The sequence below is a fragment of the Leptodactylus fuscus genome, chromosome 8 (genome assembly GCF_031893055.1).
Source record: "Leptodactylus fuscus isolate aLepFus1 chromosome 8, aLepFus1.hap2, whole genome shotgun sequence".
NCBI classification, from domain to species: domain Eukaryota; kingdom Metazoa; phylum Chordata; class Amphibia; order Anura; family Leptodactylidae; genus Leptodactylus; species Leptodactylus fuscus.
In genome coordinates, this window is record NC_134272.1 from 22,930,359 (window position 1) to 22,954,135 (window position 23,777).

Genomic DNA, 23,777 nt, shown 5'->3' on the forward strand with positions numbered 1-23,777 from the left:
TGACTGTATATACTATCGACTGTCCTACCAGTTACCATTGACTGTATATACCATCGACTGTCCTACCATTTACCATTGACTGTATATACTATTGACTGTAGCTACCATTCACCATTGACTGTATGGTCTCTTTAAAAAAAAAAAAAATCAACACTTACAATATTTTCATAACACTACTTAACAGAACGGTGTGGTCACAAGTTCAGGAATCCCAAGGCAATAGATATTCATTGAATGACTCATGTAGAATGTAATGGTGACCTGTTTATTGATACTGGTCATGTACACAGAGCGGCTGGCATAGCCAGAAGACTGGAGGGCTCGAGTAACTACACGAAAGTCACTGTAGATAAAAAAAGAAGTACTGCTTATTCCATATTACCACCTAACCCTTATCTTACATCAAGAGGCAATGATTTATAGGGTAATAAATGTTTATCCAGGGGCCAATTAACATTGACCCCAGTATCGGAATCCACCTTGAAGGAAGAACTGTATGTGTGGATAAGGTCTGGGGAAACTCTTCCTTATACGAGGCTGTAAAAGAAGGACTATCGGTTTATGTATTGTGTTTATTCTGAGCTCAGACCATTGACGCATCACACATATCATCAACCATGGATGTTGCAGAACAGAGGAGGAAGATCAGAGATTTTACTTTTGTCAAATGTAAAAAGGGCAACCAGGGATTTGAGCGAATCCTCCTGCAGCTGTTCGGGTATGTCAGCCATGGGAAGTCATCATTTATAAACAGCGTTATGTGTGTGTGGTCCAACAGTGAGTACAAGAACTGTGCAGGTGCCGGAGATGATGATGGGAGACGGACAACAGAGAGATTGTCTTACCCACTCACCAAGAACATCATCCTGGTGGATAACAGGGGCTGCTCCTCAATGAACATCTATGAATCCGGAGAGATCTTCGCCCAACTTGGTAAGTGTAAGAAATGACTAAATACCTAGTAAATGTTATCAACATCTGTGATCAGAAGTGGAGGGGGGATGGAGTAAACTAAAATTATTATTACACCCAATCTTACTTTTTTAGGAAACTTGCTACCTTTGGACAAGCGGGTCAATTGGAGTGAAGGATTTGAGCTGGTAGAGAGGATTGTGGAAGCAGAACCTCACGTCAAAGCCACAGATCTCATCATCCCTATATTCGTGTACAGGTAAGAAAGGAGCATTTCTGGGCAATGTACAATCATATCATCGCTCCGTGATAGGACATCAGACATTTCTATAAATTCAGAGGCAGGTAGGTTGGTAGGTAGGTAGATAGATAGATAGATGAAATAGATAGATAGATAGATAGATAGATAGATAGATAGATAGATAGATAGATAGATAGATAGATAGGAGATAGATAGATAGATAGATAGGTGATAGATAGATAGATAGATAGATAGATAGATAGATAGATAGGTAGATAGATAGATAGATAGATAGAATACTTTTTTTCTGATATGGTAGAAAGTGATATTAAATTTGTTTTAAATACTTTATCCTCTCCACTTTTACGTAGATTACACATTAGACCCTATATAAGGTCATAGAAGATTATTTTTGGGGGGTGGGGGTCGGCATTACTTTTTCACTGTTACTGGGGCTGATAAATTAGACAATTACAGAAGGAATATGGCCTCCTGGTGAACACCGATAATCTGGATTCTATAAGGCCCAGCAGCTCATGCAGTTCTCTAACACCCAGTTATCAAAATGGTCTTCAGGTCAAGAGGAAGCAACAGATTACAACTTCCAAAGCTATTTACATAGAGCTGATTGAGCTCTATGTATATAGTCAATGGTTAGTCAGCAAGAGGTCAATTCTGGGCCAGTTTAGGCTTTATGTCAAATATACATGGCATTGTGAGCCCTCAGGCATTGCCACTGTGCCCACGAGACTTCCAGCAGGAGCACATATGCCACACGTATCCAGGCCACTGTCACAATCACTGAGTGGACTATGACAGTGGTCACCCTTTCTGAGACCTTCAGCCCCCTCCACACACACAAACACACACACACACACACACACACACACACACACACACACACACAGCTCAAAAGATTCTGAGGGTTTGTCATGGTGTCCCTCTGCCTGCCAGGGGGTAACAATATAAGATCTGCCATTACAGAAGCCTATTGCAGTGTATTATACTGTACATGCGGTCAAGTAACCACATGATCAAGTCCTGTAATATAAAACAAAAAAAAAGTTTACTAGAATGTTAAAAAGATAAATCTCCCATCCCCTTACACACAAAATTGTAATAAAAATGTTTTTCAATGCACTATGAAAAACATTAGCAGTCCACAAAAAAACAAGCCCCAATGGGAAATGTAATAGTATATTTTTTCAGGTTTTATAGACACTGTTTACTATAGCAAATATTGTCAGAACTTGAAGCTCCTGGCTGGGCACTCATAAAAAATCTATATTGGACTCCCTAACTATGATGCACCATGTGTACAGGTGTCTATTTATGTGCCAGAAATGCTTTTGACATGTGTCTCTCTTACTGCATCGTTGTCTTTCTTTGGTAAACATTAGAATAGTTTGATCCATTTTTTAAATATTTTGCATTATTCAGTGTGAAAACGTTGCCATCTCCTGATCTTAAGGAAGAGCTAAGAGAAATATTTAAAGTTGCAGCAAATCTCACTAGTAAGTGGCTCCTCTATATAGCGATCCTTGTCTGAAAACAGAGATTATTCTTGGTTCATCTCTATATCTATAATAGATTATTTCTTGTTGAAGACAAATGAGTAGGGTTGAGCGATCAGGATCGGAAAAGATCAGATCCCGATCGGCAATCGAGTAAATTTCATGATCGCGATTGGGTTCCGATTCTGCCTAAAAAAGATCGGGAACGGAATTCTGATCCCGATCACTCAACTTTCCTGCACAGATCCGCTACCGCTCCTCATTCTTCTCGCTCCTCTTCTCTCTCATTCACATGCTTTCAGAACTCACGTCTCCCTGCCTTGTACCTGCCCACACTCTCCTAAGCCACAACAAGCCCCACCTACTGGCCTAGGGAGGTGGGGACGTGCACGGCGCTCTGAAGGCATGTGAATGAGAGACAAGAGGAGCGAGAATGGGGAGTGGCAGCGGCTCTGTGCAGGTAAGTGGATACCAGAGGGGGCTAAGTAGCTGGCGGATTTTTTTTTAATCACTACACAGCGTGGAGTCCAAAAATCGAAGCGTTCAATTTTTGTACTCCATACTGTGTAGTGAATAGGATAATTTTTAAAATCTGATCATTAAAAAAAATCCCATTGACTTGCATTAGGATCAGAATTGGGATTGGGTTCAGATGGAAAATGATCGGAAATTGTATTTTAAAAACGATCCTGAAATCTCAAGATCGGCTCAACCTTACATATGGGTATATAAAGACTTATTATCCAGGCAATGCTCCTTGGGATAAATACTTACATTCGCTCATACAGGATGGGGTTTCTGTATTAAATGCATTTCATGCTCCAATCCAGTAACCCTATTCTGTACTCTTGAGAAGCAAACACCTGGACCCAGTGGTGTCTACAGATGGGTAACTCTAGTCTTACAGGATCAGCTAGCTCTAATGGATTATGTATTATGGATTATGACATGTTTTGTGTGTTGTTACATTGGACCCGATAACATCATAAACTGATAACAGACATATGAGATATACATTATTGTGTGTGACCCAGATTTCAGTTGGCCCTGGGTATTAGCAGACAGAAGTTGTGATATGACAGGGAGCAGACTCCATTCCAGGAGACAGGACTGGAGGATTCACTGTACAGTGAGAATATAACTAGAGATACATGATTTAGCAAAGTGTTGCCTTGTTGGTACTGGTGTGCATATGTTCTACTATGGAGCAACATCTTCTACATATATGGCAATGGGGGATCCATATTCCAGTTGCCTATTACTTCAAAGGCCATTAATAGAGATGAGTGAATCAAAGCTGACGAAGTGGATCAGAATTTCTGTAAATATTTAATCCGTATCTGGATTTCCTCACGCTTTGTGGTAATGAATCACATTTTTTCCTAAAATGGCTATTGCACATGGGGCAAGGAACTCTAGGAACATGGGATCACCCACAATGCCATGCGTGCAGCCAATCAGCAGCCAGCCTTGTGATGTCACAGTCCTTTAAACCCTTCACAATCGCCCATGGCATCAAGAGTGGGTGTTAGCTCTAATGACTAACACCCTGCTTTAGAGCACGGCTCCGATTGGGGATTTTAACCCCTTGAATGCCACGGTGAAACATGACTGCAGCATGCAGAGGGTTCCGCCATGCCACATGTTCCCCTTGGCAACATTGTGTATTACAGTCTATAGTGCTGAGTCAGTGAACAGATTCCGATCCCCTAATGGGACATCACTAAAAGCCACAGCAGACTCCCCATGTTTGTTACTGCAAGGCACAGTGTTCTACAGCACTATACAGGCTCTCTGCAGCCAGGAAATAGCTAATTTTTAACATGATTAGCCACAAATTAATTCGGATCAAAACATATTGGAAAATTTGGTGAAGCCGCCAAATCAAATTTTTGAAAATTCACTCATCCCTAGTTGTTAACTTTCCAGCAATGGTTGTGTAAATGAATATTACAAATGGTTATAACAGAGTTTGTAATAAATTTAATCAGTGAGAAATTCTGTGTAGATGGCGGGAATGAGAGAAAGAAACATAACCTTAGTCTGACCCTGAAGCTAAACAGGAGCTTTCTAACAGATTCTAATCAGATTCTCCTTTACTTACTGTGTGCACTGTATGGCATCTAGTCTTTACACACCAGCTCAGAGAGAACCCCCAAACTAGAGATCTTAAGGAAGAGCTAAGAGAAATATTTAAAGTTGCTGCAAATCTCACTAGTAAGTGGCTCCTCTATATAGCGATCCTTGTCTGAAAACAGAGATTATTCTTGGTTCATCTTTATATCTATAACAGATTTTTTCTTATTGAAGACATATGGGTAGGGTTGAGTGATCAGGATCAGAAAAGATCAGATCCCGATCAGCAATCGAGTAAATTTCATACCGCTCCTCGTTATTCTCGCTCCTCTTCTCTCTCATTCACATGCCTTCAGAACTCACGACCCCCCGCCCTGTACCTTCCCACATTCTCCTAAGCCACAACAATCCCCACCTACTCCCAGCATCTCTAACACTAGCCTAGGGAGGCGGGGGCCCGCACGGCGCTCTGAAGGCATGTGAATGATATATATGAGGAGCGAGAAGAATGGGGAGCGGCAGCGGCTCTGTGCAGGAAAGCGGACACCAGGGGGGCTAAGTAACCGGCGGATTTTTTTTTAAATCACTAAACAGTGTGGAGTCCAAAAATTGAAGCGTTCAACAGATAGAGGAGAAACCACTTAAAACAGCAGATTGATATAATGACTAGAGATGAGCGAGTAGTATTCGATCGAGTAGGTATTCGATCGAATACTACGGTATTCAAAATACTCGTACTCGATCGAGTACCACTCGCTATTCGAATGTAAAAGTTCGATGCAGAACCAGCATTGATTGGCCGAATGCTATACAGTGCATAGCTATACAGTGCTATACTGTGCATGTCCGCTTGTAGTGCGGGCATGCGCAGTCGGCTCTGCCCAGGCCCGATGCCTGGCAGAGTGAATTCAGAGCCGGAAGATGCCGTGGGGACGCTGCAAGGAGAAGACTTCTCGGAGGATCCAGCCCGACCCTCACTCGTGGACTTGGTAAGTATAATTTGATCGAACGTTGCGTACCCCTGAAACGAGCATTTTCCCCCCATAGACTATAATAGGGTTCGATATTCGATTCGAGTAGTCGAATATTGAGGGGCTACTCGAAACGAATATCGAACCTCGGACATTTTACTGTTCGCTCATCTCTAATAATGACCAGAAATAGTTTTACTCCTCATGTACATAGCGTACTATTACTTTAAGCAATGTTTGTTGAAAAGTTAGTAGGTCCAGATACAGATGGAGCAGATGCAGAACTACAGCTCTGTAATGAAACTTTGTGCACATGACAAAATTCTCACCAATTTCTCAGCTGTCCATGTAACAATGAATTACAAAACCTAACAATGAGAAGTTTTCATCAAATTGTTTTTCTGTTCCTTTCAGCAATCGTTCCCATCGTTCTCCTTACCCAAAAGGATCATCAGAACTTTGCGGAAGTCAAGAATATGTTCCTGGACATTGGAGCTGATACGATTTTTGCTCTTGAAAATTACACAGACAAGAATACAAAGAGAATAAAGGAAGTTGATGAGGAGATCATTCGATTCCTGTACGAAGTCATCAGTGATGCTCAGTTCCGAGACAACTACCCCCGGGATGCCATTCAGGAAATAATTGATCGGAAGGTGTTTGTACTGAAGTATATTTACACCAGGGAACTGATGCTTCAGGAAGAAAATCTAGAAAGACAGAGAGATGAGGAAACAATTGGGACGGATGAAACACACGGACTGAAAGAGGGAGAGGAGGAAAAAGTGCAGCAAAAAAAGTAGAGAATTACATAAGGAAAGAATAGAAAAAATGTAATGAGAGTTCAAAAGACAGAAATTATCACTATAGTTTACCAAACTGTATGCATTTGAATTCAATGAAATACTTTCTCCAGTTTTTGTTCCTATTTTTGTCTCATGTTGCAATTTTGTTAGTTCTTTTTCGATTTATTACGGCTAATATGTGGGTCTGTTTTCCTTTTGTATAAAATCAAGCAGACAATACCTTTAGACAGAGGCATAACTACCGCCATAGCAGCGGAGGCAGCTGCCACAGGGCCCGGGACATTGGGGGCCCGGTGACAGCCGCTACTGCTGCTATCATTATACTCAGGGGTCTTATCAGACCCCCGAGTATGATTGGCGGACCGGGAGAGGTAAAAAACATGAAAAACATGTTACTTACCTTTCCACGATCCTGCCAGGCCTCCTTCCTGACGTTTCTGACGTCACATGAACCCGGCCTGTGTCCCGGGTCATGTCACGTCCGACGTCATTGAACAAGGACAGCCGCGAGAAGGCAGCGGAGAAGACTGCGTAGGAGCTGGGGGACAGGTAAGTAACAGTAGTTTTTTATGTTTTTATTCCCCCGGGTCTCCGATTATTATACTCTGGGGTCTGAAAAGATCCCAGAGTATAATAATTGTTTATGGGTGTCCACAGTAGGACATAATACTGTGTGCAGGGGCCACTATGGGGGATAATACTGTGTGCAGGGGCCACTATGGGGGATAATACTGTGTGCAGGGGCCACTATGGGGGATAATACTGTGTGCAGGGGCCACTATGGGGGATAATACTGTGTGCAGGGGCCACTATGGGGGATAATACTGTGTGCAGGGGCCATTATGGGGGATAATACTGTGTGCTGGGGCCATTATGGGGGATAATACTGTGTGCAGGGGCCATTATGGGGGATAATACTGTGTGCAGGGGCCACTATGGGATATAATACTGTTTGCAGGGGCCACTAAGGGACATAACACTGTGTGCAGGGGCCACTATGGGGGATAATACTGTGTGTAGGGGCCACTAAGGGGGATAATACTGTGTTAAGGGGCCAGGACCGAGGTTGTCGGTGTCGATCGGGGGGGGGGGGGGTCAAAAGTTCGCCACGGGGCCCCACCATTCCTAGTTACGCCACTGCCTTTAGATATAACATATACAAGACTAAAAACACTAGGAAGGGACAGAAGAGGAGAGCAGCAGAGTATGGGTGTGCATAATAAGAGACCAGAAGGAACTAGAATGGATAGATTTATGGTTGCTTCTCACCATAGGGGTGACTTACTTATTTATAAATATAAAGATTTGTTTGAAATGTAATAAATTTTAATTGGACCGAGATGATAATCTAGATCCATTTATTCGCAGCTTTTGAGTGCTTTCTAACTAAAAATTATTTTTTATACAATGGTGCCATCTATTACCAGTGCCAAGATACCAAAATTGGTATGAAGGTAGCACCAACAAATACAAATCTCTTTATGCAATGGTTTGAGGAGGTCTATACTTGGCGAATCCATTGTACAAAAATCATGTAGTGCTTTCCAGGAGATTTATTGATGAATTGTTTCTTATATGGAATGGATTTGATCAAATTATTCATACAATATGAGAATCTAAATGACTACTGTCTGTCATAGTAGCCATAATGGCTTCTATGGGACCGGGAGGTTAGAGGACCAGCTGGAACACTGCTGATTTTTCTTTTTCCTAAATACGTCAATAAAGAAGAAGACAAGAACTATGAGGAATGTCTCTCCCAACTTCCCTCTTCTAATCTATGTCCTGTTGTATAACTTTCACCTTCTGATCTGTGATCTATGTTTTATTGTGTAACTTTCTCCTTCTGATATGTATCCTTATGTTTTATTGTGAAAAAAAATATATGTTTAGACGAGATTTCCAAATCATTACCTTTACACAGAATCCCAACTCTTTGGGATTGGGGAATGTAAAACAGGGATCTATAAAGGAAATAAATTCTTATCTGAATATAAGAATATATAACAACCAACGGTGAATTTTCCCCTTATGATAGCAATGCAATGACTTAGCTGTGTGTAGATAAGGTCAGAGTATTTTTGCTCTCAATAGAGGCTGTAAAAGAAGGACTTTGGCTTCCCGTCCTGGTGTATTCTGCGTTCAGAGCACTTACAATTCGTATACCACCAGCCATGGATGATGCAGAGCGGAGACAAAAGATCCAAGCTTTTACCTTTGACAGGTGTAAAAGAGGCAACCAGGGCTTTGAGAGAATCCTCCTTCAGCTGTTTGGGTTTGTTGGTCACGGAAAGTCGTCCTTTATAAACAGCGTTATTTGCGCCTGGTCCAACAGTGAGTACAAGAACTATGCAAATGCTGCAGGAATATTCGAGAGTCACACAATGGAAAGGTTGGCTTATTCACTCACCGAGAACATTGTCCTGGTGGACAACAGGGGTTTCTGCAAGATGAATGCCTATGAAACCGGAGAGATCTTTGCCCAACTTGGTAAGTGTACGAAATGTGATGAAACTGAGCAACGGGAAGGTGTGGGGGAAAGACTTGGCTCCTTATGGGGGGAATCTGGGACATCATTTTGCCAAATCAGGATCTCTAGGGGCATGCTGTCTGTTTACAACATAACAATGAATGTTCATGTTTCCCCACAGGCTTGTACTTTCATTGTGTAGGTGGACATGTGTAGTCACCTACACATCTATATAGTCTAAACATTTTGGCTCATGGGTTACCTTATCTGGAATGGCAGGTGTCTGTTCTGCCCTTCACTTTAATCCTAAATTATTTCGACCTTTTTCACAATCATGAGAAATCTGAACTCAATGTGTCGTATACTCGTAGATATAAGACTGGCTCAGAAAATACCTGGTAAATGTCATTGACATTTGTGTTCTGTAGTTAAGAGCAGTGGGGTCATATATTAAAATTTAAGAGATAGGAGCAATATTAAAGCAACATCTCCAACTCCATCCCTGAATGGAACCATCCTAGGCACATTCTAGAAGACAGTACTGGTGGTATAACCTTATAGATAACACAAGCTCCTAATATCTTCTAATGGTATTCATGAATGTATCAGGACAATCTCATCAATATTGTATTTGTTTGTTTCCTGAAGAAATCATTTGTTTGATTCCCAATTTTACTTTTTCAGGAAACTTGTTGCCTCTAGACCAGGCAGTCGATTGGAGTGAAGGATTTGGGCTAGCAGACAGGATTGTGGAAGCAGAACCTCACGTGAAAGCCTCAGATTTTATTATCCCTATATTCGTGTACAGGTAAGTCATGAGCGTTTCTGGCCAAGGTACAAACCTCATAACATGACAAGGGCATTGCCTAGTCGTTCATTATTTAATAAAGACACTAGACAGGGATCGGATTAAATGGGCCACAGCAGCCGTTCTTTATTATAATACACAACAATGTAATAATAACTTCCTCAAAAATTCCCCACCAACCAAAAACTTTCCCAAACTTTAACCCTGGACGTTCTAAAAACGTCCATATAAATCCTGATATTGACGAAGGAGGTCCTCGGAGCCTAACCAATCCGGTCTCAATGACCAAACCCCATATCCCTTAGCACCATAATCAATCTTACCCCCAGCCGTTCCTCTAGCTCGAGGGCACCGAGCTATTATAGCTCCCTGGTGCTCCACTTTCATCCCAAATCCATACCTGACCACATTCCCACATGTGGATGGGGAGTCCAGCCCCTCCCACGGGGCCCTCCCCATCCCCAACCGTTCCCCAGACTCCACCGACTTCGAGGACCCCCCCCCCCCCGCCACAGCTACTGTGACAAAATCGTCCCAAATGACCTAACCATAGGGAGAGTGGCTGCTTCCTCTTTCACTGTCTCTCCCTGACTGACAGGAATTTCCCGCTCTTTCTTTATATACCCCCTCCCCCCCCTTGCTCTTGCGTCTCATATTTCCCTAACGGCTGATTCCCGTTAACCCTTTCCCTGCCTATCTCTCCCTCCAGTCAGCCCTGTCATGCGGCCTACCCACTATGGCTGGGCCTTGTAGTCCGGCCGTCCTTTATTCTCATGATAAGACATAAGATATTGCTATAGATTCAATGTACAATTTACATTTCTATAGAATCCTGGTATACTCATCCAGTGATAACACATCAAACATTTCTATAGATTCAGAACCCAGCACATAATCTCAGCAGGTGTAATGCTTACACATTGTAGGTTAAAAAGGGCCCTTGGAAAAATCTGCGAAGGGCCCCCCACCTACCATGTATATGTATAATACTGATGTTCTTATGTGGCTAAAGCTTAAACCCCCAATGCGAAGGTGATGGAAGACTCTGTACCATAAAGCTAAACCCCTACAGCTTGGTCATCACTCCTTTTTACCAGCAGGGCTTGAGGAGCGAGAGGTGAGTACGATTCTCCTAAGTCTCCCAACTTCTTCTGTGTGCCAATGTGGGCCTGATGAAGGTTGCAGAACCAGAGAAGGAGCAGGGAGTGCTGAGAATCAACTCTACATATATTATGGGTGTAGGTCAATGCCATTATATAGTAAGAATGAAGCCCCCCCAGCAGGAGAAGACACATCTCTAAAGATCTTTTCAGCTAATTTGCATTAGAATAAAACACTGATTTTTCATGACAATAGAGCTTCAATGTAGAATAAGTAAGGCATTTTTGGAAAGTAAATAAATGAAAAAGTCTCAATCTCACCATGTAGATATGCTCCAAAATCTCCCCCTGGGTGCACGGCCTTTAACCTCTGGACTGAGCGAGGCAATCAAGTAACTGTAACGCACTTGGGCTCAATAAAATATAACTTTTAATAAGCCATTAAAAACTCACATAACATAGAACGAGACGTGAAAAGTCAGAAGAAAAACATAGTGCTTAAACCCGCCGACACATTTCGTGGCTTTGCAGCCCCTTAGTCATGGCATTACTAAACAATCTTATGCACTTTTATATATGTTCCACAGCAGCTGTTTCATCAGTGGAATGAACACACCCATCATGACAATATTTCGGCTTGTAGCTTTCTATTTAAATCATTAAAATAACAACTTTAAATATGAGTCTCCTTATTCACATTTATGTTACATTTCTATTACAATTCCATCTCATATTCATGTTTATAATATACCCAATTTATTTACAGCCTTTGATTATTCCATACCTCAGTCCACAGTTCTCACGCTCCCATTCACATTTCATCAGTAACCCACGTGATACGTTCTAGCCTATCCTGTTCCTCTTACGTTCATATATCTAACCCTCCCGAACCTCGCCAACATATTGTTCTCCGGTCACGTGGCACAAATCTACCAATCCCTGTTTCCATCAGTCCGACCCTACTATAACCGGCAGAGCTTACTCGGGAGCATATCGTAGGTTACATATAAACTTACCATAAAGTAGTATTTAACTATTATTACACTTAGGTTATAAAAACTACAAGGTGAAAGGGGATTTGAGACAAATATCAATTTACATCCTCCAATTTACCTATAGTTCTATCTCAATTGCAGTAATCAGATGACTATATATGGTCTACCCGCTTAATAGATATAACTAACGTCCGTTCTTATATTGAGACCTGACGGTATTCTACAATTAAACTTAAGTATGTAGAAGGCTTCCCTTTTTAGTAATCTTTCTTTATGATTACCTCCTCGGGCATTCAGGGTGCGCCGTCTTCTTCATCCATGCCTCCTCTTCCTCCGATGTCCTCGGGTCTCGTCCTCCTCCGGCGCTCGTGAACTGACATTGATTAAAAAAAAATGCCCTGGACGCATGCGCAGTAGCATGCGGCTTCTACTACTGCTACTGCGCATGCGCCCAGGGCATTTTTTTTTAATCAATGTCAGTTCGCGAGCGCCAGAGGAGGACGGAACCCGAGGACATCGGAGGAAGAAGAGGCGTGGATGAAGAAGAAGACACACCCTGAATGCCCTCCCAGCGTGCACAATGCGTAAGTAGATCACATTCTTTTTTAGGGTATTATTTTAAAACTGGAGGGTAGTTTAATATAACATTTACGGTGCCTGAATGGCCTTTTTTAAAGGCTATTCACACATATGTGGGGCTCTATCAGCATGATTTTGCTGATAGAGCCCCTTTAATGCTCCGCATATATTATTTGTGTCTTCTCATGTAGCAGAGATGTCATTGTACATGACTCTGCAATCCCTATAGCTACATCCTTGACTATAGATTTGTATGTACTTCATACGTATTAAAATTGATTCATTTTTGTTTTATTTTTTATTATATAGTGTTACACAATCGCCAACTCCTGGACTTAGGGAGGATCTAATAGAAATCATTAGAACAGCTACAAAATTAACAAGTAAGTGCCCACCTATATATATTTACCCAGATTCTATGTAGTATGACAGGTAAGGGAGGGTTCCCACCTGCGCCCGGTCACCGCTTTGTGGGTCTCTGTCTTCTGCCGACAGGAGACGGAAACCCGTCATTCAGTGTTCGCCCATGAACGCCTTTGAGTGTCTTCTGGTCTCCATGGTGAAAGGTTTTTTGTTTTTTTTAACCGGACACAAAGTCCTGCATGACCGACTTTGTCTCCGGTTAAAAAAAACGGAGACCACAATACGCTCACGGGTGGACACTTTGCAAACCCATTCAATTCCTGTTCAGTTTCTCGGGCAGAAGACAGAAATCCACAAAGTGGAGACCGGGCGCAGGTGTGAACCCGCCCTAAGATATGTCTTGTCATCTCCAAAAACAAAATGGAGGATCAGAATACTTTAGCTCTATAACTGGCCTATGAGATCCCTCCTGGCTTGTAATCCAGAATAGACCCCAAAACTTTGCAGACAGGAGCAGTAATAACAGGTAAATAGACAGGTCCAGGCTCCATGTGTATGGGTATAATGTCATTCTGTTGCACACCTAATGAACTAACACTGGTGTGGTTGGGGGGGGTTTATATTCTTTATTCACTTTATCTGTAATCATAAGGGACATGCATCAATATGGAGAGTAGGACCTCCCTTCTTCTTGCTATCTGAGGTGCACTACAATAAGTGTCCTTACATACTATCTAGTAGTTATACATTAGCATCAAGTTCTCAGTCATTCCTAACATCAGTGACTGTATCAACATATACTGAACAATACAATATGAGAATATAACAACAACATGGCTGCAGCAATTAATCACTGTACCTGTAATCATAAGGGACATGCATCAATATGGAGAGTAGGACCTCCCTTCTTCTTGCTATCTGAGGTGCACTACAATAAGTGTCCCACCAGAAACACACCTCTGAGACACATGGTCCCACTCTAGTGTCAGATTACAGGACCTGTAAACTGCTAGTCTGACACTAGGTAATATCCAAATTTTTGTGTGGTGGATCTTTCTGTATATATCTCACATTCTTCCCCACTAAATTAATGTCGTCCTCGACATTCCGCATTTCCACAATTATGTGGGTTGTCTTAAGGTACTTTAGTAATTGAGAACAATCAATTGGTGGTGATATCTCCAATAGAGGTCAATGCCTCATTGTAACATATGTTCCTATAAAATGTCACAAGTTACTTCTAGGTCCGTTGCTAGCTAAGAGACCTAGAAGAGCCAATGTTAGCACTGGTTCTCAGTAGTATTGGACCACCATGCATAACAATGCTACTACAATATCTGAACCTCATTTTATGAGGTGGAGATTGGTCAGGTCTAATTTTTGCATTAAATACGACCATATGACCTTGTAACCTCACAGTTTCTATCGCTAAACAACTAGAAATATTGCCAAATAAACAAACTAATTGTAAACGTAACAGTGCAATTGCTTTGAAGGTAAATAGTCTTTATATCTGCTCACAGTTCTCCAGAAAATATGCTGGTGGTAGGTACCATTCAGGTTGTTTCTCTTGGCCAATGGTGTTCACTACCTGTTTAGCATGAAAACTTCTTGGTACCCTACTTGGTTCTCCCATGGTATCATAAGTAAGTGTAACCGGCCTTCGCCTTTCTCTCGCAACAGAAGATCTTTTCAAAGTCTGTTGTCCTGAAGTTTCTGTTTCTTCATCTGTTTCTGGGTCTGTTGATTCAGATTTCTCCATCCATACTTCTTCCTCTGGAGTTGTTGCAGATTCCTCTGATGACTTTTCTGACTCTGACAGTAGACCTTCAGGTGATGCCAAGATCTCTGATGAATTTTGTGGTTCAAATTCTGCTGCGTCAGGATTAAGTTTACTGCCTTGTGCTGTATAGTTATCTGTTGTAGGTGAACTTAATGAACACATTTCATCTTCTTCATCAACACTATCAGTTTCATATCCTACATGTGATGTTGGTTTTGGTCGCTTTGCTTTGGAGGATCTCTCTTGGCCTAACAATTCAGCAGTCTGCTGTACATCTGGAAGATAGTCACAAGATAATAACAGATTACGGTGCAAAATCCTTGATCTGTTGCCACCTGACTCTGGTTTTACCTCATACACTGGACTGTTTTCGTGTTTTCTTCTCACGACAACATAAATCTTATCTTCCCAATAGGAGCGAAGTTTTCCTGGTCCTCCTTTCTCATGTAAGTTCTTCACTAGAACTCGACTTCCTGGAGTAAGTTCAGCACCATGACTTTTTTGATCATAGTATTCCTTGCTTTTACATGCTGACTTCTTTGCTGTTTCTGAAGCTATTTTATAAGCTTCTGCCATTCTCTTTTTCCAGACTGTAACATAATCTGCGTAAGTTTTGTATTTCTCTGATACTGGAGTGTCAAACATTATGTCAATTGGAAGTCTTGGTGATCGACCATACAATAGGTAGAAAGGGGAATACCCTGTTGCTTCACTTTTAGTACAATTGTAAGCGTGGACAACTTTTGACAAAGAATTCTTCCAGTCTTGCTTTTCTTCCTCTGTAAGAGTTCTCAACATTGACAACAATGTACGATTAAAACGTTCAACCTGTCCATTACCCTCTGGGTGATATGGAGTTGTATGAGAATTCTGAATTCTGCAGTATTTCCCAAGTCTTGCAAATAACTGATTTTCAAATTCTCTTCCCAGATCATGGTGTAATTTTGTTGGAAAGCCAAACTTTAGAGCAAAATCATTAAATATCTTGTCTACTGCAGTCTTACCAGACTTGTTTGTGGTAGCATATGCCTGTGCAAACCTTGTAAAGTGATCCATTACAACAAGGATGTACTCATATCCTCCTTTGCATTTTTCCAGATGCAGAAAATCAATCGATACCATTTCAAAAGGATAGGTGGAGACAATGTTGCTCAATGGTGCTCTGGTTGGTTTATTGGGACGTTTGTCTTTTAGACACTTGCATTCTCTGGTGACATAATGCTCAATATCCTTCTGCATGTATGGCCAGAAAAAGCGTTCTCTAACAAGATTGACAGTTCTTTCTACTCCTAAGTGTCCCATTTGCTCATGGAGTTCTTTGAATACTGTCCTATGGTAGACTTTTGGCAGGACTAATTGTAAGTTATGGCTAGTCTTCCTATAAAGAATACCATCTGAATTGAGGTATAACTTAGACCATTCTCTGAATAAGGCAGTTACAGCTGGTGGTTCTGTTTGTCTCTCCTTCTTAGCCGGAAATCTGTTTTGATGTTTGTAGTGTAGCAGTCTCCCAATGATCTTGTCTTCTTCTTGTGCTTTTCTGATAGTTTCTTTTGGGAGCTGGTTAACGCTTGCTCTGAGGCTTTGTTCAGCTTCTCCAGCTGTACTTTCTACAGTTACAGGGCACCACCATGGCATATGTTCCTCCTCTTGTATCTGAACTGCTTGGACAGTGCTACCAATAGCTTCCATGCTGATTTCTTGGGAACATTCCTTCATATACTGGTCAGGATCTAGTGGCATTCTTGACAATCCATCAGCGTCTGCATTTGCTTTCCCTGGGCGGTATTTAATGCTAAAATTGAAGTCTGCAAGTTCTGACACCCATCTATGGCCAGTTGCATTTAATTTCGCTGTAGTGAGAACATAGGTAAGTGGATTGTTGTCTGTATATACAACAAATGATGGACTATAGTACAAGTAGTCTCTAAAACGGTCACATATTGCCCATTTCATTGCCAAAAACTCAAGTTTCCCCGAGTGCAAATGGTAGTTTTTCTCTGCTGCAGTAAGAGTTCTTGAGCCATAACCAATAACTCTCAACTTGCCATTTTGCCTTTGATATAGGACAGCACCAAGTCCTTCCTGAGACGCATCACAGTGCAGTATGAATGGGATGTTGAAGTCTGGATATCCCATCACTGGTGGCTTAACTAACAAATCAATCAGTCTCTCCAGGATTTCTTGATGATGGGCTGTCCAATTGATGGGCTGATGTGCAGGAAGTTGACTTTTTTCCTTCTGTTTGGATCTATCTCTCTTTGCTTTCTTTTGTGTGGGTGATGGTGAACATGGCCCTACCGACAGTAGATCATACAGTGGAGCGGCAATCCGGGAGAAATTTTGAATATATGTCCGGTAGTAAGACAGAAAACCTAGTATTTTTCTAAGCTCTCCCACTGTAGATGGAGGTTTGTTTTTCAAAGCCATTACTGGAGCAATTTCTGCTGGATCCATAGTATAGCCATCACCAGAGACAATCTTACCTAGGAACCGGACTTGTCTTTTGAACAGCTCACATTTCTTCGGTGTTAGCTTGATTCCATGCTGTTGGTAGCGCTGAAGCACAGTCCGTACATGTTCCACATGTTCAGTGAAAGACTTACTGTGAACCAGGTTGTCATCAAGATATGGTTGACAGATACTGTCTCTCAGTCCTTCCAAGCATTCTTCCATGCTTCTCTGAAATTCCGCTGGAGCTGAGCTGAGCCCAAAAGGAATACGGATCCATTCATATAATCCCCAAGGTGTTATAAAGGCTGTCAAAGGCCTACTGGATTCTTCCATAAATCCTTGGTGATAGGCTTTCCCTTGATCAAGCACAGAAAACCATGAACTTCCTAACAAACTATTCAGCATATCTTGGATTCTCGGTATAGGATGACGGTCAGGAACTGACTTCTGGTTTAGTTCTCTATAATCACAGCAGAGTCTCAGGCTACCATCTCGTTTTCTTACACATACTATAGGAGAAGAGTAGGATGATTTTGACTTTCTAATCCATCCTCTATTTATCAGGTCTTGTAGGTACTCCTTCACTTCGTTATGAAGCGGTTTTGGCACCGAAGTATATGTCTTTTTAACGGGGGTGGTGTCTTTTAGATTAATCTTTAATTGGAGTGATGGAATACATCCAACATCAGACTCATCTCTGGAGAAGGCATGACATTCTTCTCTTAACATCTGCCTTACTATGCACTGTTCGTCTGCATCAAGATGATACGTAGGAACCGGAGGATCCCATTCCTCTTTAACTGAAGACACTTCACCCTCTGCTTTGTCAACATTTTCCACTGTTTGTATGTTTGCAGTCAGAGAAGAAACTTGAACAGGTTTTATGCAAGCTGGATATACCGCTTTGACTGTTTCCAAGTGACCCAACACGGTTTTTGGATCCAGTACAATATCATGTTTAGTGGGGTTCATTACTGGAATGGTTACCCGAGCATAGTTGTCATAAGGTACAATCACAACTGTCTCATCTGTATATATTCCCTCTGGTAACTGTGCAGTGTTACTTGGCACAAAGAGCTTTTCCTGGTTCTTCTTATGAGGTCCCACATGGACACCACACTTGACACCCATTATAGTACCTGCAGGAATAATGGTACGACGTACTCCAGTTCTTACCTCCTTCACAAATGTTTCTGCTTGGCTCACTTGGACGGCTTTTACCACCATCTCTGCTCTTCTTGTCGGCAGTGAAAATGATGCAGCCAGTGTACTCACCAAAGATGATGAAGGGATTTTTCTCAGGATGACTTCCTCAATCACATTATATCCAATGATTGGCTCTTCAGCTACATTATTGTCACTGGATACTAGAAAAGGCACCAGAAGTTCTATGTTGTCATTACCAGAGGACAGCTGAAAGGTTACTTCTATCCAACCAATGAAAGGAATTTCGGTCTTGTTTACCGCTCTCCCGCATAATGGTTCAGAGCCTAGTAATTCTTCCACTGCCCTTACTTCTGTTTGAGGAAGGTACTGCTGCCGCCAACTTTCATTGATGATACTTGCTTGAGCTCCAGTGTCCCATAATGCCTGAAGAGGAACCCCATTTAGTTTACATAGGACCATACACCTTTTTCCTATTAAATTGATGAGTTTTCTTTGGCCTCTCGACACACTTTCACTCATCTGTAAGTTAGTTGTCGTGCACTTCCTAGAAGTGACTTGCTGTATATTGTTCTGTTGAAGCTCCAGTTGTTGGATACGATCACATACATTTTGGAAATAAGTATGTAGCAGATTTTCTTTGGCTTCCATACCTGAAGATGGTACTTTCTTTGGTTGGGACTGGGGCTTGGCACAGATTACTGATTGTCCCTCATCAGCAACCTCCTGTCTTTTAACTGTGCAGATCTGGGTGCACAACATCCCCTAGCATAATGTCCTTCTTTACCACATTTGTAGCAGTGGCGACATGTATGACCTTGATTTGATGTCTTGCAGGCCTCACAAATTGGATTCTGCTTATTTCTGGAAGTTACTTGGGATGAAACCAATCTTGGTTCTTGAGAAGTCTTAAGTAACTTTTTCAATTCTGACATCTCATTCCTCAGTTCTTTCACAGCGTCCTCCCAGTTTGTCACTTCTGTATCTCCTGAAGGTGGAACTTTCTTTGATTTTAGCGTAGGTGGGGCGGTTTGAGTTGTAGATGACTCTACTTTTGTAAGTAATCCTTGTTGTGTGGTACCAGCCTGCATTTCGCCAAGTTTGCTGATTTTGCTGGAAGAGTACTTCTTTAATTTCTGTTCCCTCTCTTGTTCCCAACTGGCAGCTTCATTCATTTTCTTTATTAATACGTCATCAGTGACAGTGGGATCATCCAAATAAGGTTTCATTTGGAATTTAATGTGTCCACTGAGCAGTCCTGTTCCTACTGATCTCAGGAATTTCCTTTGAATCAAATCTGTTTCAAATTTTTCCTCTGCTCCCACTTCTCTAGAGGCAAAGAGAAGTCTGTCCTTTAGTTCTATAGCCCTGAAGAGGAAATTTTGAGGAGATTCTTTGCTGTCTTGCGAGATATTTACCAGCCGGTGGTATAAGTCTGAGTTGCTCTCCTCCTTGTAGTGTCCTTTTAGGATAGTCTTCAGCTGTGGCAGTGTTAGATCACTTTTCATCTCTAACATATTTCTTATACTCATGCCAGGGCTTATTGCTTTAACTACTGCCTCAATCACTTCTAATTCACTGTAGCCCTTTTGCAGTCCCATGTCTATCTGGTGCATGAGATTTGTGTAAGACAGTTTGTCTTTTTGACCTCTTTCACCAATTTGACCACTAATTTTAAAGTCTTTCCGTATTGTCATTTCTGGCCACATGTTCTGTGGAGAAGTCCTGCAGTAAGTCTCTCTCTCTGACACCTCTTGCTTTGCTTGACTTGATGTCTCAGAAACAAGGGCTTTTTCTAACAGTTTGCTAGATTCCTGGAATGCTTTCTGCAAAGCAAGGTACTGTGCCTTTAAATCTTCCAATTGAGTCTGGGTCTTAGTCTCTTTTGCCTGTGCCCCGACCTCTGCCTCTGAATGCAGATCTGTAATGAACTGTTTGCACTTTTGGAGGAACAGACAGGTAACATCTTCATCCTCTGTTTCTCCCACTTCATCAAGCAGTTTATTGATGGCATTCAGCAGGTGCCTGCGGGTTCTGGCTTTGGAGATTTGCTCCCATGGCACTTTAAGATATTTGCTAACAGCACCCAGTTCATCAAATGTTAGATGCAGCAAGGACTCACTAATGTCATTAATACAGCTCTCCACATCCATTGTGAGTCTGCTGGGCAGGATCTCACTGAGGGGACACTCACAGGATATCACTGAGATGGCTGCACTTTACAATTGGTTCTTTTCTATCTCTTATTGAGTGAATTCTGCTCTGTATCTTCTATGAATTGTCACTCTATCCCATCCTCGTCGCCATTTTTGTTGCACACCTAATGAACTAACACTGGTGTGGTTGGGGGGGGTTTATATTCTTTATTCACTTTATCTGTAATCATAAGGGACATGCATCAATATGGAGAGTAGGACCTCCCTTCTTCTTGCTATCTGAGGTGCACTACAATAAGTGTCCTTACATACTATCTAGTAGTTATACATTAGCATCAAGTTCTCAGTCATTCCTAACATCAGTGACTGTATCAACATATACTGAACAATACAATATGAGAATATAACAACAACATGGCTGCAGCAATTAATCACTGTACCTGTAATCATAAGGGACATGCATCAATATGGAGAGTAGGACCTCACTTCTTCTTGCTATCTGAGGTGCACTACAATAAGTGTCCCACCAGAATCACACCTCTGAGACACATGGTCCCACTCTAGTGTCAGATTACAGGACCTGTAAACTGCTAGTCTGACACTAGGTAATATCCAAATTTTTGTGTGGTGGATCTTTCTCTATATATATCTCACAATTCCATTACTTTTCTTTCAGTGGTCACCCCCATTGTTGTCCTCACACACAAGAATCACAAAAACTATACCAAAGTCAATCAAATTTTCCGGGACCTTGGAATTGAGAAGATTTTTTCCCTTGAAAATTACACAGACGAAAATACAAAGATGAAAAGAGAAGCTCAGGAGGAGGTCATCATGTTTCTGTATGAAGTCATCAACGATGCTCAGTTCTACGTCGACCACCCCCATGACGCCGATCAGGAGATGACTGACCGGAAGTTGTTTTTACTGAATTATATTCATGACAGGGAACTGATGATCCAGAAAACAGATCTAGAAAGACAGAGCAATGAGGAGAAAATTGTGATGGAGAAAGCCTTCAAACGGAGGCAAGAAGAGGAGAAACAACTGCAACAAAAATGTCAGGAATTACATGAGGAAAATATGAAGAGACTACAACAAGAGTTTGATAAATGGAAGAGGAAATGACTGGTCAATAATGGGTAAAAGGTATAGATGGAGGATGTGGTCAGATGTGTGGCCATTTAATACATGTCAATGCTCCATGATGGCTTTAGTCTCATTACCACTGGATTAATCCTCTTACCCTGATATAATATAGACAATTCTGATTACAAAGGCAATCATTCATCTACGTCAGGGGTGCTCACTTTTTCAGCATGTGAGCTACTTTATAAATTGACCAAGGCAAAAGATCTACTACCCACTTCTTGTGGGCGGGGCGGGCCACTGTGCGGGGCCGGGGCAGGCCTGTGCGCGGGCCGGGGCATGTCTGTGGGCGGGGCCGGGCATGTGGGCAGGGTCGGGCAGAGCATGCGAGCAAGAGACAGCGGCGTTCTGTGGCCACCTAGGGATCCCCGGTGTCTGCTTGTTCACAGCGCAGGCTGAGAGTTATCTCTGGGCACTGGCAGGCTGGGACACTGCCAGTGTCCGGAGATGACTCTCAGCCTGCGCTGTGAACAAGCAGCACCCCGGCTCCCTCCATCCCTAAGAGCGCGGAGCGCGTCATCCCCCGGAGCTGCTGCTGCCCGGCCTGCAAGTGTCCGGAGTGCTTGTTCACAGAGCAGGCTGAGAGTCGACTCTCAGCCTGCACTGTGAACAAGCAGACACCAGGGATCCCTGGCTGCATCCCGCCATCGACCCATACGTCCTTAGCGATCGACCAGTAGATCGCGATCGACGTATTGGGCACCCCTGATCTACATGAACTGTCCCTGTCATCCTACAACTCTGGGGATAGTAACCTTGGGGCCTTGTAGGGTGGCATAGATTTCAAAGGGGAAGCACACGTGAGTCATTTAGGCCGGAGCCTGGTAATAATTCATTCACATCTTAGACACTTCACTAAGACTCGTGTACAGAACATTAGTTTTAATCCATTTTCCCCAGTCTCTTTAAGCAGTTGCCCAAACCTCTTAGGGTAAGTTCACAGGGGGTTTTCTGGATCGTAACCAAAAACCGGGTAGCCACGACCAGCATCCGGCATCCAGCCGCACCCTCTGCTCCAGATTAGGCCCAATGAACGGGCCTAGTCCGGGGGAGGGTGTGTCTTCAGGCCGAATCACGAGGTGACTCGGGCTGAAGAATGAGCATCTCGCTTCTTTTCTCCAATGACTTATATGGAGAACTGCTCAGTTACATTCAGTTGCTTCCATTTCAGAGGTCATTCCTACTGTTGTCCTCACTCAAAGGAATCACAAGAACCATACCGAAGTTGAAAATATGTTCCTAAACATTGGAATAAAGACAATTGATGCCCTTAGATCATGTATATGATTGACAGATTGTAGATGTAGGCTCTAGCATGTATATAATAGCAGAAAATAATCATCTGGAATCTGTATCTTTATATCATATTTACAGAAACTTTATACATACAGATCTAATAAATCATTTCTGCAGTGTCGGCCTTAAATTTTATATCTCATGTTGAAATATTGGAGAGCGACTCTAAGGCTGCATTCACACGGAGTAACGCCAGGCGTTTTTTGTGTGTTTTTTGCACATAGCGCCGCGTTAACGCCGCGCTATTTAGCGGTGGCGTTGCCCGGCGTTAACGCGGCGTATATGCGGCGTTAACGCGGCGCTACGCGGCGTAAACGCGGCGCTATGTGCAAAAAACACACAAAAAACGCCTGGCGTTACTCCGTGTGAATGCAGCCTAAGGCCCCATGTTGCAGAAACGCAGCTTTATTTGTTGCAGATTTGGTTGCGTTTCTTTGAGCCAAAGCCAAGAATAATTACAAAAGGAATGGGAAATATATAGGAAGTTCTTATACTTCTAACTTCTGCCCAGTCCACTCCCGGCTTTGGCTCAAAAAAACACAACAAAATCTGCAACAAAAAAAATTGTGTTTCTGCAACGTGGGGCCTTATCCTTATTTTGGATTTGTTATACTGGATCCTTGACACCCATGTGCTATAGAAGATATCCCTAGCTTAGTGTATGGCCTCTTCTTATGTGTATATTAACCCCTTCCCAAGATCCATTGTAATAGTATGTTGGATTTTGGGTATTTTTTAAGGGATTACTGGCGCTTGAAGTGAGATCCAGGGTCAGCGGTCAGTATCCCTGTGTCTGAAAATGCCCAGACTACAAACCTATAAAAATATTTTTCCCATTCAGTGAACGTTGTAACGGGAAAAAACATCAAAAGTTCAGAATCGTTGTTTTTTGCCGTTTCGCCACTGGTAAAAATTTGAGTAAAAAGTGATCAAAGCTATA

The 23,777-nt window shown here is 42.2% G+C and overlaps 2 protein-coding genes across 2 annotated transcripts; both read left to right on the forward strand.

Moving 5' to 3' along the window:
• Positions 1-608: 608 nt before the first annotated feature.
• On the forward strand, positions 609-6,555 carry LOC142216806 (uncharacterized). The gene is made up of 4 exons (XM_075284838.1): positions 609-933; positions 1,048-1,171; positions 2,594-2,667; positions 6,129-6,555. The coding sequence occupies exons 1-4, from the start codon at positions 618-620 to the stop codon at positions 6,515-6,517; spliced, it is 903 nt and encodes a 300-aa protein (XP_075140939.1). The 5' UTR covers positions 609-617; the 3' UTR covers positions 6,518-6,555.
• A 2,139-nt stretch (positions 6,556-8,694) lies between these two features.
• LOC142216757 (uncharacterized) lies at positions 8,695-21,520 on the forward strand. The gene is made up of 4 exons (XM_075284789.1): positions 8,695-9,010; positions 9,675-9,798; positions 12,782-12,855; positions 21,069-21,520. Exons 1-4 carry the CDS (start codon positions 8,695-8,697, stop codon positions 21,518-21,520), a joined length of 966 nt encoding a protein of 321 aa, XP_075140890.1.
• Positions 21,521-23,777: the final 2,257 nt, after the last annotated feature.

What these genes read in the sequence shown, in the direction of transcription:
- LOC142216757 (XM_075284789.1), top strand. Translation starts at nt 8,695, where the DNA reads ATGGATGATGCAGAGCGGAGACAAAAGATCCAAGCTTTTACCTTTGAC. An exon ending in ATCCCTATATTCGTGTACAG is followed by an intron (nt 9,799 to 12,781) that starts GTAAGTCATGAG and finishes TTTATTATATAG; the next exon opens with TGTTACACAATCGCCAACTC. An exon ending in AACAGCTACAAAATTAACAA is followed by an intron (nt 12,856 to 21,068) that starts GTAAGTGCCCAC and finishes CTTTTCTTTCAG; the next exon opens with TGGTCACCCCCATTGTTGTC.
- LOC142216806 (XM_075284838.1), top strand. Translation starts at nt 618, where the DNA reads ATGGATGTTGCAGAACAGAGGAGGAAGATCAGAGATTTTACTTTTGTC. An exon ending in AGAGATCTTCGCCCAACTTG is followed by an intron (nt 934 to 1,047) that starts GTAAGTGTAAGA and finishes TTACTTTTTTAG; the next exon opens with GAAACTTGCTACCTTTGGAC. An exon ending in ATCCCTATATTCGTGTACAG is followed by an intron (nt 1,172 to 2,593) that starts GTAAGAAAGGAG and finishes TGCATTATTCAG; the next exon opens with TGTGAAAACGTTGCCATCTC.